We start from the raw sequence: 15,285 nt of genomic DNA on the forward strand, positions 1-15,285 counted from the left end.
GTTTATGTATCCCCTTGTGTCAACTCGTTCACCGGAGAATCCTACGATTTGATCATCATAGGGTTGAATCTCGATCTTGAGTATTTGAAGCTTTTAAAGATCTTCCAATATAGCATGTCTACCAAACTTTTCTAGTCAATCAGTGTTTCCATTATGGCGAAGTTTTCTATTTCAATAGTAATAACCATATGGGGTAGTTCGACGTAGGGTGAATGACCTGAAAGTCGAGATCAATGAAGGTGACAAAGACATCCTTCGCCGAAGTGGACTCCACTGTGCTTATCGATTGTACAACACAAAGATATCACTTTCTTATTGTGATTGATGCTTCTCCCTCGGCGAAACCTCCAACTATTATATTAATGACTCCCTTGAGGGGAGTTTCCATAGTTTTCCATTCTCGGTCAGTGTCAACACTTTGGATCGATCTTGGTCTGTCAATATCATTTCAACAATAATCTACTATGGTGTCTCCTTTGTCATAGTCTCGATGAGATCGTTCCTCTCTTCATCCGGGTGAGTGAGGTACAAAGTGACAACCATGTTGTCTGACGAACCTTCATAGTGTCCTGCCTGGATTCTTAATCTTATCCTTCAATGTTAAACACCCCTTGGTTGTGTGGCTAAAATTGTGGTTTGTATTGACATTTCATGGCATTCACACCTTACGACGTTTTGGAATGTGGTCAACACTTAGAACCTCTTCTAGAATCCAACTCTTGTCTATGTTTAACAAGGTGTACCGGGAGAATCTAGGCAATCGATTTTCCTTGGGTTTGTTTGATGGTTAAGGTATGTTCGATCTCTCATTTTCCTTGGGCTTCTTGGACTCGATCTTAACTTTAAAACTCATGGAGTTCTTTTATTTGCATGCAATTTGTTGCTCTTAGCCTTAACTCATCTAGGTCGACAATTGGTTTCTTGCACAAACTATCTGTGAAGGGTCTTGGTTTTAGTGTTGTCACCATATGATGGAGGGCCACCTCCGGGATGAGGCTTCATATATTCAAAACGAGTTCCTAAACCTCTCTATGAAGAGCCTTAGTGACTCTCCCTTCTCATGTCAGATGTTGACAACGACGATCAACTTCAAATGGTGTGACCAACTCATTGCGAACTACGTTATGAACTTGGCTACTAAGGTTTCAAGCCAGTCGATAGAAAATGGTGGAAGACAAGTAAGCCAGTTTAATGTTTCCCATTTAAAGATGTAGGGAAAATGTGATAGAGTACTTGGGCATCCAAAGTGTAAAGTCCAATGTGGGTCACATACACATCAACATTTTCATCGGGGTTGGTTGTCTTGTCACATTGGTCGATACTTAAATTTTCCAACTAGAGTGAGTTCGACTTTCATTATTCTGTCAACAAAAGGGTGTTGTCGAGCAATTCCCAATGTTATCAAAGTGTTTGTCAATGTGTGAAGTTGTAATTCTACCTCCAATGTATGGGTTACCATGTGCTCGAGGTTGTGGGGACATTTATTTTTAGTCATCGATTCTCAGTATTCTTCCTCTAAGGGTTGGGACAGGCGAGTCTCTCCGCTTCATTTCCTCATTTTCTTGTCCGAAGGCACTAATTTCTTCAGTGTTCATTTGTTTAATTTTGACCATTTCCTTTTGAAGTATAACCATGTGTTTGGTTTCAATTGCATTTGTTAATCTTTGGTCGTTAGTCATACTCGTAAATACCATCACATTCTTCAGTAGTCTTCCTTCTCGTACCCATGGCGAGCACCAATTATTCTTGTATGAACCGAAAATGCGTCTTCGTCACCGTGTTGATATGATTGTCAATTTCTTCTCTGGTCTCGACCAGAGTGGCGGGGTTACCTACAATCAAGTTAGTATTTAGTGGTTGGAGTATTTAATACTATTGAAAACCTAAATTTTACCTGGTTGTGCCAACCTATTTATAGAGGTGAGTGTGAGTGCTATTTTGAAGTAGATCTAAATTAACACGACTTTCAAGATTAATCTTGATTTAATCTGACAATACAAGTTGATTAGCGTATTCCAATTAGTTTTAATCATTCTTTATTTATTTGTTCTTTTAGGTCTCCAACAAGTGTTTGACCAACTTTTCCAATATCATTTTGAGTTTGTTGTTTTTAGTGTGGGTTGCGAAGATAGCATCAACCAAACATGATGTTAAATATTAATGATTTATTATTTGAGAAAAATACATAATTATTTATTTAAAATAGCAAAAATTTTGTGAATTGAAAGTTAAAATTTATTTATATTTAAGTCCAATAAACATTTATTTTTTCTATAAATGAATTTAGAAAAAAAAAGAGTATAGTATTAACATTCTCATAGGTAATATTCTCTTCGTATAGAATATAAGTAAAAAATGTTATATATTGATATTAAATATATACTATTTTTATGTATAATGACATTATTTGTAAAATATATCTTATTCACTTGCACTTTTATTTTCAACTATTTTCTTTTTAATATCAAATTTTAATAAAGTGTAAATTAAAAAGGTAGAAACATTATTTAATTATTTTCCTTTAAAAAAATTCAATTCGACTTTTACATATAAAAAATTATAAAATCAGTTTTCTGAAAATTTGGTCGCCGTTATTTATACATTTTTTTAAAATTTTTTGATTATTATATATATAACAATAATTAAATTAATAATGTATATAAAAATGATAATGAGAGAGACCAAATCAATAATATTTCACATGTAAAAAACTAACTTAATAAGTTTTTAAGTTTTTATGTGTAAGAGTGAATTTAATAATTTGTTATATATGCATTAGAGCCATATTTTAATTATTAAAACAGTAGTTTTAAATTAGATGGACAAGATAATACCAATTAACTTTCTTAATTATATTTAATGTATGAAAGATGTTCATTCTCTAAGGAGATATAACAAGAAAATGACTTCAAAAGTATCCAATTGAATTGAAGGGATGATACCCAAATTTATAAGTTTAAGATAAAAGTTTTATAGTATTTGCTCATTGAAGTATGTTATTATGATATAAAATTAAAGATTATAAGTTATAAAATTAAAAAATATTTTTTTATAAGGAATCGTATTTTTGTGCCAGCAACTAAATAAAAATTACTTAAATTAGGAGTCTTATAGACACTCTAGATTAATTTTTTTTTTAAATAACATCATAACATAGTAGAACGTCCACAAAGTAAATTGAAATTTCATAAAATAATTCTTGCGTGATATTAATTGTGATTTATTTAAAGAACACAAATATTAAATTTCAATAAACTATAAACAAATGAAATGATAGTATCTCTCAACCTCAAACCTTAAAAAAAAATTTATAACTTTTTTTTACTTATATATATATATATATTTCATTTCAGTTTTCTTTATTTAGCATTAACTTCCAACGCACAATATAATAATAATAATAATTTATACACATTCCCTCCTAAACCTTGTGGTACCACAAAATGTCCAGTGAAGTGTCTGCATTACTGCCATACATTCTATTTAGTTTTGGAGATGTTATCTTCTCTATTCAATTGCGTGCTATCATTTCAAAATCTGGTGAGGAATCCCAATTTTTTGATTTAAAATAAAAGTAAAAATGCATATGGACGAAATTTATACTGCAAACTGGTGGCAGTGATGCAATTAAAAGGGTAGCATGATAGTTTCAATCACACACAAAAAAAAAAAAAGTATGGCTAACTCATTTACTATTTTTTACTTGAATAATATTAAAATGGATGTAAGGGCAGTGGGCCTTAAACACGAAAGAGGGAAGAGGTAAAGGTGAGGCAAGTGGCATGGTAAGGTGAGCCATAACCATAGATTGACACGGGAAGAACATGGGAAAAAATCCAGTGGGCTCTACCTTCATTGGACGGAAGCCGCACCTTCACTGTTAATCGCTCCCACTCTCGCTCAAACACACCTTAAATACAGCCACTCCTCTTTCTCCTAACCCTTGCCCCCTTTCTCACTCCCTTCTCTTCACACATTCTTCACAGCACCAACAAACTTTCTCCCTCACACTTTCAGGTACCTCTCTCTCTCTCTCTCTCTCTCTCAATCTCTTTCTTCTCACTGATATCTATCTATTTATCTATGTATGTGTGCTTCTCTCTCTTCTTACCTTCCTTTCCCTATTCTCTCTCGATCTAACCGTTTCCGCTCTCCGCGCTTCGATTCTCTTTAAATTCCACGCTTATTTTATTTTACGTGATTCTCCTACGCTTTTCATTCCATTGCGCCCAATTCTTACATATCCTGCTTCATTTTCTCTCTATTTTTCTCCTCCACATATGCATAAAATAAACCTCTCTGTATAACTCTATTTTCCGACGCATCTTTATCGGATCTAAGGAGGAATCTCCTTTTTCCTCCCTGTCGCTTCTCCTATTTCTGCTTTCTGCTAATACTCCGGACCACGCCAGCATTGTCTTCTTCTCTTCTGTAATAAGCGTGGTTGTCGTGAATCTGGAACAAGTTTTGCGTGAGGTAACTTTCCACCTCCGTTCTCTTCCAGATCTCGTTTATTCGCTTCTGTTAATCGCTGTGTTCATTGTCAAACTGAATACACACGACTTCTCTCTGGAGTTAGGATTTCGCTGATTGTTATTTTTTGTTTGTTATGTTTTTGCACCTTATTTAGTGTTGTTCTTAATGAATAGATTTGTTGACCAATTGAGTGGTTCGTGCGTTAGAATATTCGGATTTCCTTGCCCAACTTAAAAAATCTCTGCAACTCTCCAACTCCCTATACTATAAATTTTTGCTATTGTTTGGAGGAAGGAAATTTCTTCTCTCTATTCTTTTCTTAAATTACACTTTTCTTTCATTTATTTTAAATATATATACTATATGAATATAAAAAAGTTATACTTTAATTACTTATTGATAATTATGAATGTTTTGACAATTTCTTTTTTGTTGGTATACAATTTTGATGTTGATGTTTATTTAATTTAGAACATGTTATTGATGTCTCTTTGTCCTGATTTTAGTATTGTTCAAGGAAGAATAAAATATAAGTATTTTTATTATCAATTTTAAAATTTGGTTTAATATTTCATTTTTATGTTTTTTATATGTATTTCAAATATTTTTAATTTATGCATACTATTATTATTAAATTTCCAAGATCAGTAAATAAGAGTTAAATTTTATTTCACAAATGACATTAAGTATTTGATATTTATAAATTTAATTTTAAGAAATAAGTGTTATATTTAAATAAAATTATTTTATGTAATTGTTTAATCACGTACTATTTTTTTTATTGTTATCATAGCAATTTTAGAATTAGTATTACTTCTGATTTGTATTAGTTGATAATGTAGTACTCTGTATAAATGACTTTTTCTGCTATTATTTAATATTTTTTCTCATTCAAATATGTAATATTTATTGATTTTTTCCGTTTAAATTTATTAACCATTTGTTTTGAGTAATTTCTTTTCTAAGTTCTTGAATGTTCCTTACTTGGATATAATCATTTCTCATTTAATGTACCTGATAAGGGAGAATAAGAATTTAGAAGAGAGAATGAGGAATTTAATTATAAATGAGAATTGCTTTTGTAAAATATAAGAAGAATTCATTATTCATACCTGTTTTTATAAATATTATTTTTATGAAAATTAAAGTTGACATCACTTATTCATTATGCATATTTTTTTATCATTTATTTGAAATAAATTAATAGAAGTATAGCTAAAAATGTATTCAAAAGTTTTTAATTTGATTTAATTTACTTAATTTTTTAATAAATTTATATATAGATATTTATTCTGTTGTGGAAATAAAAAGAGTAAAAATAAAAGTCTTATAAATATTTTAATAAATTTTAAATAATGTAATGTGTATTTTGGTTAATTTATATTTTTATATGATATCAGGGTAATTTTGTTCACTTTCTCTGCCCTATACCGGTTTTTCCGCCGCTGGTTTTTAAAAAGACTCAATCCTCGTATATTCGATTGTAATAAATAGTTGTTTTAATGCAGGAGTAAGTATCCATAATATTATATTAGTATTACATGAAAACTTATAAAATAAATTCTACTACAAGAATCCGGATCCAAGAAAGTAATTTTATGAATATTTTCCTCACTAAACAATTTTTCTAGTTTTTATTTAAATTTTTATGAATATTTTTTCTCACTATACTATTTTTTTTTGTTATTATTTAAATTAAATTCCTTCCTGCACAAAAAAATGAAGAATTTATTAGAGCTGAATAAAAATTGGTATAATAAATGTTATGGTTTTTTTAAAAAAAATTTATTCAGATATTGTGAAATTATTAAATAATTTATATTTGGGAATTTTATATATATTAGTAATGTGTATATATATATATATTACTAATTTAATTTTAATTTGTCTTTATAAAAAAATAGGAACATAGTAAAAGTAATTTTCTTAAAAGTTTACAGTGTTTTTTGTTTAAAATCTTTAAACATGTCGTATTAGTAATGTTGTTTATTTTAAATGATTTTTGTTACAATCACTGTTCATTAATTTCTTACACTGAAAGCTACTGAAATAATTAAATATGATTTCTCCAACAAACTCTATTCGCGATCTCATTTATATATATATATATAGAGTTTGATTGATTGACAAGTTTAAATTCTATTTTTTTAACGTTTTATATTTTAATATGAGACATCTTGCGGGCGGTTGCGTTGAATTTTTCTATGATAAATTGTTTTGATTCAATGTACACAAAACCCTTATATGGTAAAGGTCCACAAAACCCTTATATAGTAAAGGTCGTCATAACTTTCTCTGGTTTAGATCTAAACACCTTCTTTGATATCTTCCTTGGAGGATGGCGGCTGCTCCTTTTTCTCAAGGGAATGTGTTTAGAAAGTGATATATGACTATTTATATTTTTTAATTTATATTATTAGACTTAGGTGGGTTTAGGGTTTTTTTTACATGAAGCTCAGGATTCTATTATCAATTTAACTTGATTTCAATTTCAATTGCAATATTTTCACTTTTTTTTTTAAATACTTGTGACATTGATACAAGAAGGTATTGCGTAAGTACCTAATCAAAATTATTTGTTTATATGCAACCTAACACATGCTGATTCTAGATTTCCTTATTTCAAATTTTTGATGAATTCACTTTAGAATTTTTGATGTTCAAATTTTGATTTTAAAAGAATTGAGGTTAAAAACTTCATAGATATTTGGAAGTATTTCGAAAGTGATATTTGAAGCAGTTCATTTATTTATATAGTAAAGTATAGTTACTTTTGAAATATGTGTGTAAGTACGTATCTGAAAATTTTAACTGGCCACATATTGGGATTTAATTTAACTCAACTTTTTTGTTCAGTTTTACAAATTTATTTACTTATTTTGAAAACATTTTTTTGTCGTACGCTGATAATCAAATGAAAATCTAAAACAAACAGTAAAGCGTGACATACTGTATAAATCAGTTTGAGTTTTTGTATCATTTGCTTAGTAATTGACACAGTTCTACTTTTTGCGTCGAAGATCGTCACTAGGTAGAGATATGGGGAAAGTTATGGAAAGCTAGTGTAGTGTCATATCCAGCTATCTATGCTTATTATTTCTCATTGGAAAAGTCTCCCATTTTGTTTCCAGATCTGGATGCTGTTGCATGTTTATTTTTCTGAATTGTGAATGGACTTTTTTTCAATTACTTTTGCACGTGGGATTGTTTTTTTTTTTTTTAACTATAAAAACATAGCTTAGACATCATCCCTGTCCATTTTGTTTTTGTTTTGTGACTATGATGTACATCTATACCATGGTTTGGACAAGAGAGAATGGTCCATGCTCAAGTCCATTATAAGAAGAAAATAAATATATCAGGATGAGTAGTGGTTTCAACATACTCTTTTAGCAGGTTTTATCTAACACACTTTCTCTTACTAAAAGTATTAGTGTGTTGCCAGCAAATCTCTATTTTTGTATAGGTAATAATGCGTGTTTCTCTATTCGCATTTAATCTGTATATTATGATTACGAGTAGGATTATCTCCTCCCTTATCAAACTGGAGTATAGAGATGAAAAGTAATGAATTAGAAAACGATAATGGGAGGAACATGTTGCCTACTTTTGTTGAAATTTTCTGTATGCAGTATTTTAATAATGCATTTTTTGCTCTGTAAATCACGCACATTGTATCCATTCTAATGCTGTGCGTTTTTAGAACCTTCTAGGTAGGTATTGTTGGTAATCCTTGGTTTAAGAGACATTACTCTTGTTCATGTTGATGTTGATGTTCATGGAAAGTGTTGTAACAATATGCCGTGATGTTGTTGTCTTTTTGCAGGTTGTGTGAAGATGGGGGCTGGTGGCCGAACCTTTGTCCCTCCTGCCAACAGGAAATCAGAGGCCGACCCTCTGAAGCGGGTGCCATTTGAAAAACCTCCTTTTAGCCTCAGCCAGATCAAGAAAGCCATCCCACCTCACTGTTTCCAGCGCTCTGTTCTCCGCTCATTCTCTTATGTCATTTATGATCTCACCATAGCCTTCTGCCTCTATTATGTTGCCACCCACTACTTTCACACCCTTCCCCGTCCTCTCTCTTTCCTTGCATGGCCAATCTACTGGGCTGTCCAAGGTTGTATCCTCACTGGCGTTTGGGTCATTGCTCATGAGTGTGGCCACCATGCATTCAGTGACTACCAGCTGCTCGATGATATCGTTGGCCTTGTTCTCCATTCTGCTCTCCTAGTCCCATACTTTTCATGGAAATACAGCCATCGCCGTCATCACTCCAACACCGGTTCTCTTGAGCGGGATGAAGTATTTGTGCCAAAGCAGAAATCCGGCATGAAGTGGTACTCTAAATACCTTAACAATCCATTAGGCAGAGTCCTCACACTAGTCATCACCCTCACTCTTGGTTGGCCCCTGTACTTGGCTTTTAATGTGTCAGGCAGGCCTTATGAAAGGTTTGCTTGCCACTATGATCCTTATGGTCCTATTTACACTGATCGTGAACGAATGCAAATATATATATCAGATGCAGGAGTACTTGCAGTGTGCTATGGCCTTTTCCATCTTGCAATGGCAAAAGGGCTTGCCTGGGTGGTGTGTGTTTATGGAGTTCCATTGCTAGTGGTCAATGGATTTCTAGTGTTGATTACATTCTTGCAGCATACTCACCCTGCATTACCACACTACAATTCCTCTGAGTGGGACTGGTTGAGAGGAGCTCTGGCAACGGTTGATAGAGATTATGGAATTTTGAACAAGGTCTTCCATAATATTACAGACACTCATGTAGCACATCACTTAATCTCTACAATGCCGCATTATCATGCAATGGAGGCTACAAAAGCAATAAAGCCTATTTTGGGAGAGTATTATCGGCTTGACGAGACTCCATTTGTGAAGGCAATGTGGAGAGAGGCAAGAGAGTGCATCTACGTGGAGCCAGATCACGGTACTGAGCACAAAGGTGTATTTTGGTACAAGAATAAGTTGTGATGATTAGTGCTGCGGACGTCTCAAGTTTCCTTTGTGACTGTTAAGTATGCAAACTTGGTTATTGGGAATAATTTCACTGAACCCTAATGTTGCTAGTAGTATCTAAACAGTAAGTAGTGTAGCGGTTTTGTTTGCAGAATAAGATATGGCATCTCGGAACAGTTTAATTATTGCACCAAGGTTTGAAATCAGTGCATGTAGACCAAGTCTCTCACGGCTGTGGGGAAACCTTATTCTTGTTCTAGTTTTTTTATTGCTAGTAATTCGCATTTTCTGTTATTGCCTCACAATTCTTAAACTTCTCTCGTGTTTTCTACTCATTCGCGTGTTCTGTTTTCTCAATATTAGCATCTTAAAGTTATAAAATCATTATTCTCAAACGACTCACATAATTATTAGACTTGTTTTCTAAATGTTGAGGGGCATGAATAATGAACTTTTAATATTGTAAAATAAACTTAAAATATGATATACTTTCTATTTTTAAAATAAGTGAATTACGTAAGCTGACCCGTCTTACCAAATTTACAGACTAAACAAACTGAATCAAGAATAAATGATTGAATCAACTTATCCCGTCTAATCCATATTATCATCCTAATATTAGAAAAATAAGAAAACAAACTATAAATTTTATTATAGTCTCCTATAAAATGTCTCTCTACAAGTACATATTAAGATTTATCCAAAAATATTTTTTTCATTACACCTCTTCTATCTTTCACCTGAAACAGGATTTCACAACTTAGCCATTAAGTGAGGACATGAAACTAACTTATTTTCAAAACTCTGAATAATAACAACATAAAAGTTAAAATTCGAATTCTTAGTATAGTCCAATGAGTTTGCTATGTTCATGTTATTTCTATACTGATAAACAAATATTTTAAATTTTAAATTTACCTCTTATGAGTATAAAACTAGTATGTAGAAATGTGTAATGTACGGAAAATTTTACAACATTTTATATATAAATATTATTATGATAATTAAAAAAATATTATTTTTTTACATATAATAATTATAAAACTGAAATTAAAATGTTAAATTAACTTATCATAAATTTTCAAGGTTAGTAGTCCACAAATTAATTATAAGTAAAAAGGAATGAATAAATTTTTGCCATAACAAATATATTAGAATAAAAAACAATAACTTGAACAAATTTACATTATATAAATAATTATCTAATATTATGTTCCCATAAGATATTTATGGGAAAAATGAAGTACGGTTCACCAACTTCATGCTGTAAGTTAATCTACAAAAATCTCTTAAATTAATTATTGCTTTTAATTCATTATATTATACCAAGTATAGTAATAATAAAAGTAATAAAAAAAATGTGTGTTTCTTCCAGAAACATATTGTAGGCGAAAATCACTTTAAATTATGAAGTCACCTTTTGTCATATAAATTAAAATATAATCTAATACAAATAAAATATGATAAAATATAAATACGATGAAATACTATTTATAGAAATAACTAAAAATCTTAAAAACCATACTGCAAAAATAAACATATATGCATCAACATGTTTCTACGAAAAAACAACCAATTTAATACTTCAATTACTAATTAATAATAAACAATATATAAAGAATACAATGAATATAAGCATTTCATAATATTAACACAAAATATATAACATAAAAAATATGATCAAAGATTTTTACGACTTTAATATACTGACAATTCTTATAGAGTTAAACATATGTAATAATGCCAACACATTATAAATATGTCACATGATGAAACAAAATTGTAATAATTTATGTATGCACATTGCAAGTAATGCATGAACAAATAGAATATGAATACTACTAAACATAAACATATAGTCAACAAAAACATAAATAGCACTTAACTATTCAGGTTTCTAACAAAGGGAACAAAAATAAATATGTTTGATCTTTCATAAGTACGGATAACTGTTACCCTAAGAGAATAATAAAATAAATTATCTAGGATAACTCAAGTAACAAAACTCTGATATGAGAAGAAGGATTTCTGGTATCACATTCAAAGATAATCTTGTATCCTTCACAGAAAGAATGAAGACGACAAAAATTCTTCGACCCGCTGCCAAGTTTAATGGCTCTAGAAGGAAACTTCCCTTTTAACACCTTGCATGTCACCTCCATTAGTAGACATGCAGAGTAACCTTATTGAATCTCCCTTGTCGAATATATTGTGCAAATGGAACAAAAAGATCCTACAACAATTTTTCGTGAAGGGGATGCGTGTGCTAATAAGTTGGCTAATTTAGGATTTATTCATAGAGAATCATTTCATTGGTAAAATAGGCTTCCATCTAGTCTGTTCTTATAATTCTTTATGAATATGTGTAGTCTACCTATGTATCGTTTTTGTTAACATGAGTTTTGGTCTAGTCCCCCCATATTTTTGTATTATCTTTATTTTTTCTTCTTTTAATAATACTTTTGTCATGTGATGACAAATGATTGTTCTTACTTAAGGTGTCAGCCTAGCTGAGATGTCAAGTTGCATAATGATGCCTAACATGAAAGTTTTTATTAAAAAAAAACTTGTGTAAAGTATAATAACTTCATTATTTTTTATAGTGAATATACATTTTTGTGTTATTAAGTACAATGAAATTCTTGTATTAAAACCATTTAGAAGAAACAAATTTATCAAACTAATATTATAGACAATTAAAATTATTAAAAAGTTATAAATTTATACCTTTCTTGGTTATCCACTATAGTCTCGTTGAAAGATTTACTATCAGAAATAAGAATATCCAATCAACAAACTCTTTTATTTTTGTTGCAATTTGCATTGATTTCTCATTGATTAATTTCATATTCTCTGTAAGTTTCAAGACTTTGCAATGTTTCCATAATTCCGCATAGTTTACTGTTGCCTTCACAATGGCATATCTTGATCCATTTTTTACAACATGCAATATCTGCCTAAAATCTTCTCCCAATACAATGATTTTACCACCAAAAGTCTTATGAGCGTTCTCTTGACTTCCAACCCTCATGACATCCCTTAGAGTTCTATTTAGAGCTTCAAAACAAAATTTATTGATCATTGGAGCTTCATCCCATATAATTAATTTAGTTTAAATCAACAATATGGCACGAAGACTTCCTTAGGGTATGTTGCAGGTTGATTGTTCATTTATTAACAAAGGAATGCAAAAGGTAGAATAAACTGTTTTTCCCTCCCGGAAGTGACAAAGAAGCTACATTCAACATAATCAACCCTTTTTATCTAATGGCAATAGAAAAGTTTTCCACATAAAAGTTTTTCTTGTGCTGCCATAACCGTATAAGAAAAAAAACTCAAACTTCTCACAATATTGTTGTCATTATATTCTCATAGATATCCACTTGCTCAGTAGTTAGAGATTGAAAAAGAAAATAATACATTTCAGACATTTTTATTTTTTCATAATTTAATTCATCAATAATGAATCTATTCTCATAAATAAAAGAATGTGAATTAATAGGTTGTGGTAGACTACTAACGTCTTTTAAAGACTTACCATTTCAAATTAATAAGTCTTTTACTTGTAGAGGACAACAGTTTTGTATTTGAGTATCTTCAATTGTAAGGTCTACCAAAAAATTAATATGTCATATAAAGTATTTATAAACCTTGAGGAAAACATAAAGTTATATTTGGTAGGTTAAACTTTTTTTTTTGGTATACAATGTCATCTAATAGTAACTTCCAAGTTTTGTTCCACACTTCACCAGGTCTAGACATAGTATTCATGAGTAATAGTGTAACAAACAATCTTCTGAACTGAAGTCTCATTGCATAGCAAGCCTCTTTATATGTTTTGTAAATTACCTCATTAACAATCTTGATGTTATCATAATTATAACACCCTTTTTATAATTCAACAATATCCTGAGATAATATAATTCTCCTGACCCAAGAGGAATATATGTAAGCCTTCCAATACTAACACTCATCTTCCTTGGCTTTCATTCTCTTCAGTCTGCCATGCTGGATTAGGATTCCTCAATCATATAATGAAACGAGAATAATGATTAGATAATACCTGGTAAACCCGTGATCGCATGGCTGAGGGACGAAGACATGATCTTGATCGGGTTCCCCTTTTGGGTGTATTGCTTAGAATGAAATTATGTGAGCAGAGAGACAAAGAGATGAGAGGCTCGAAAATCCCTTTAGGGAATGAGTTTCGACCGTGTGATGTTAGAATATGAGAGTGTCTCTTTAGTTGTCTGGTAATCTCTATTTATAATACACCCAAGGGAAAATCCTAATTATTTATGGTAATAGTAATTACATCCATCAAGTAATTACCAACAATATAATAGGATAATTATGGTAATTGATCAATTAATAAGATAAATAATTGTGAGGTGCCACATAATATTCTTACATTCTCCCACTTGGCCAAAGGATTATTTATTATGAGCATTAGATAAGTCTGGCCAGATTTTAATACTCATTTTAGTCCTAAACTGTAATTGTAGCAGAGAAATACAGTCTTTGAATCAGTATTCAACTCAAGACCCCCATTAATCATACTACAATACAAATTTAAAACTTAAGTAAATTTTAGGATCAATTGATAAGTAAGCCCTTTAGACTTTGATTTGTACAGTTAGTGTCTATGTATATTTAGGCATGCATAAACATATTTAAGGACACACAAATCAAGGTAAATGAGGAAATTTTATTAAACATAAGTAAGTACAAATATGCTAAATAAGGTCTTTAGATAATCCCATCTTCGAAACATGTTCTTCGAATACTTTAGGTGGGAGACCTTTAGTCATCGGATCCGCAAGCATATTTTTAGTACTAATATACTCAACACAAAGCTTATTTTCCTCAACTCGCTCACGTACGAACAAATACTTTGTATCAAGATATAATCCAACGCCACTCGAACTGTTATTGTTCGAAAAACTAACGGCAGCTGAGTTATCACAATAAAGCTTCAATGGCCTGGAAATAAAGTTAATGACTTTGAGTCCAGCAATAAGATTTCACAACAACATTCCATGACAAGTTGCATTGTACACTGCAACATATTCTGCCATCATTGTTGAGGTTGTTGTTAATTGCTGCTTATGACTCTTCCATGAGATAGGCCCGCCTGCTAACATAAAGATATACCCAGAAGTGGATTTCTTGTCATCTTTGCATTTTGCAAAATCAGAGTCAGAATAACCCACCACTTCTAAACTGTCACTTCTCCTATAGGTCAACTTATAGTCTTTTGTGCCTTGTAGATATCGCAGTACTTTCTTAGCTGCTTTCCAGTGATCTAGACTAGGATTAGATTGATACCGGCCTAGCATTCCAGCAATGTACGCGATATCCGGACGAGTACAGACTTGAGCATACATAATGCTTCCAACTACAGATGCATAAGGTATCATCGCCATTTGCTCTTTTTCAGCCTCTGTTTTCGGACATTGAAAAGAACCGAAAACATCTCCCTTAATTACTGGAGCCACAGAAGGAGAGCAATGCTACATGTTATAACGAGTGAGGACACAGTCAAGGTAGGCCCTTTGGGATAATCCCAAAATCCCCTTAGCTCTATCTCGGTATATTTCGATGCCAATAACATAAGCGGCCTCTCCGAGATCCTTCATGTCAAAATTATGCGAAAGTATGCGCTTTGACTCATGCAACATGTCTATACTATTACTTGTCAATAGAATGTCATCTACGTAAAGGACAAGTATAGTAAAGTTGCTCCCACTCATCTTGAGGTAGGTGCATTGATCCACTTGATTCTTAAGGAAACCTTGTTTCTTCATAACTTCATCAAACTTTATATACCACTGC

At 31.4% G+C, this 15,285-nt stretch overlaps 1 protein-coding gene and 1 pseudogene across 1 annotated transcript; one reads left to right on the forward strand and one right to left on the reverse strand.

The window, feature by feature from the left end:
- The first annotated feature begins 3,945 nt into the window (after nt 1-3,945).
- FAD2 (fatty acid desaturase 2) lies at nt 3,946-9,755 on the forward strand. Its single transcript, XM_068616713.2, has 2 exons — nt 3,946-4,017; nt 8,303-9,755. The coding sequence occupies exon 2, from the start codon at nt 8,314-8,316 to the stop codon at nt 9,463-9,465; it is 1,152 nt and encodes a 383-aa protein (XP_068472814.1). The 5' UTR covers nt 3,946-4,017; nt 8,303-8,313; the 3' UTR covers nt 9,466-9,755.
- A 4,431-nt stretch (nt 9,756-14,186) lies between these two features.
- LOC137816017 (secreted RxLR effector protein 161 pseudogene) lies at nt 14,187-14,876 on the reverse strand (annotated as a pseudogene).
- Between the last annotated feature and the right edge of the window lie 409 nt (nt 14,877-15,285).

Source organism: Phaseolus vulgaris, chromosome 1 (genome assembly GCF_051622355.1).
Source record: "Phaseolus vulgaris cultivar YP4 chromosome 1, ASM5162235v1, whole genome shotgun sequence".
In the NCBI taxonomy this organism is placed as follows: domain Eukaryota; kingdom Viridiplantae; phylum Streptophyta; class Magnoliopsida; order Fabales; family Fabaceae; genus Phaseolus; species Phaseolus vulgaris.

What these genes read in the sequence shown, in the direction of transcription:
- FAD2 (XM_068616713.2), top strand. Translation starts at nt 8,314, where the DNA reads ATGGGGGCTGGTGGCCGAACCTTTGTCCCTCCTGCCAACAGGAAATCA.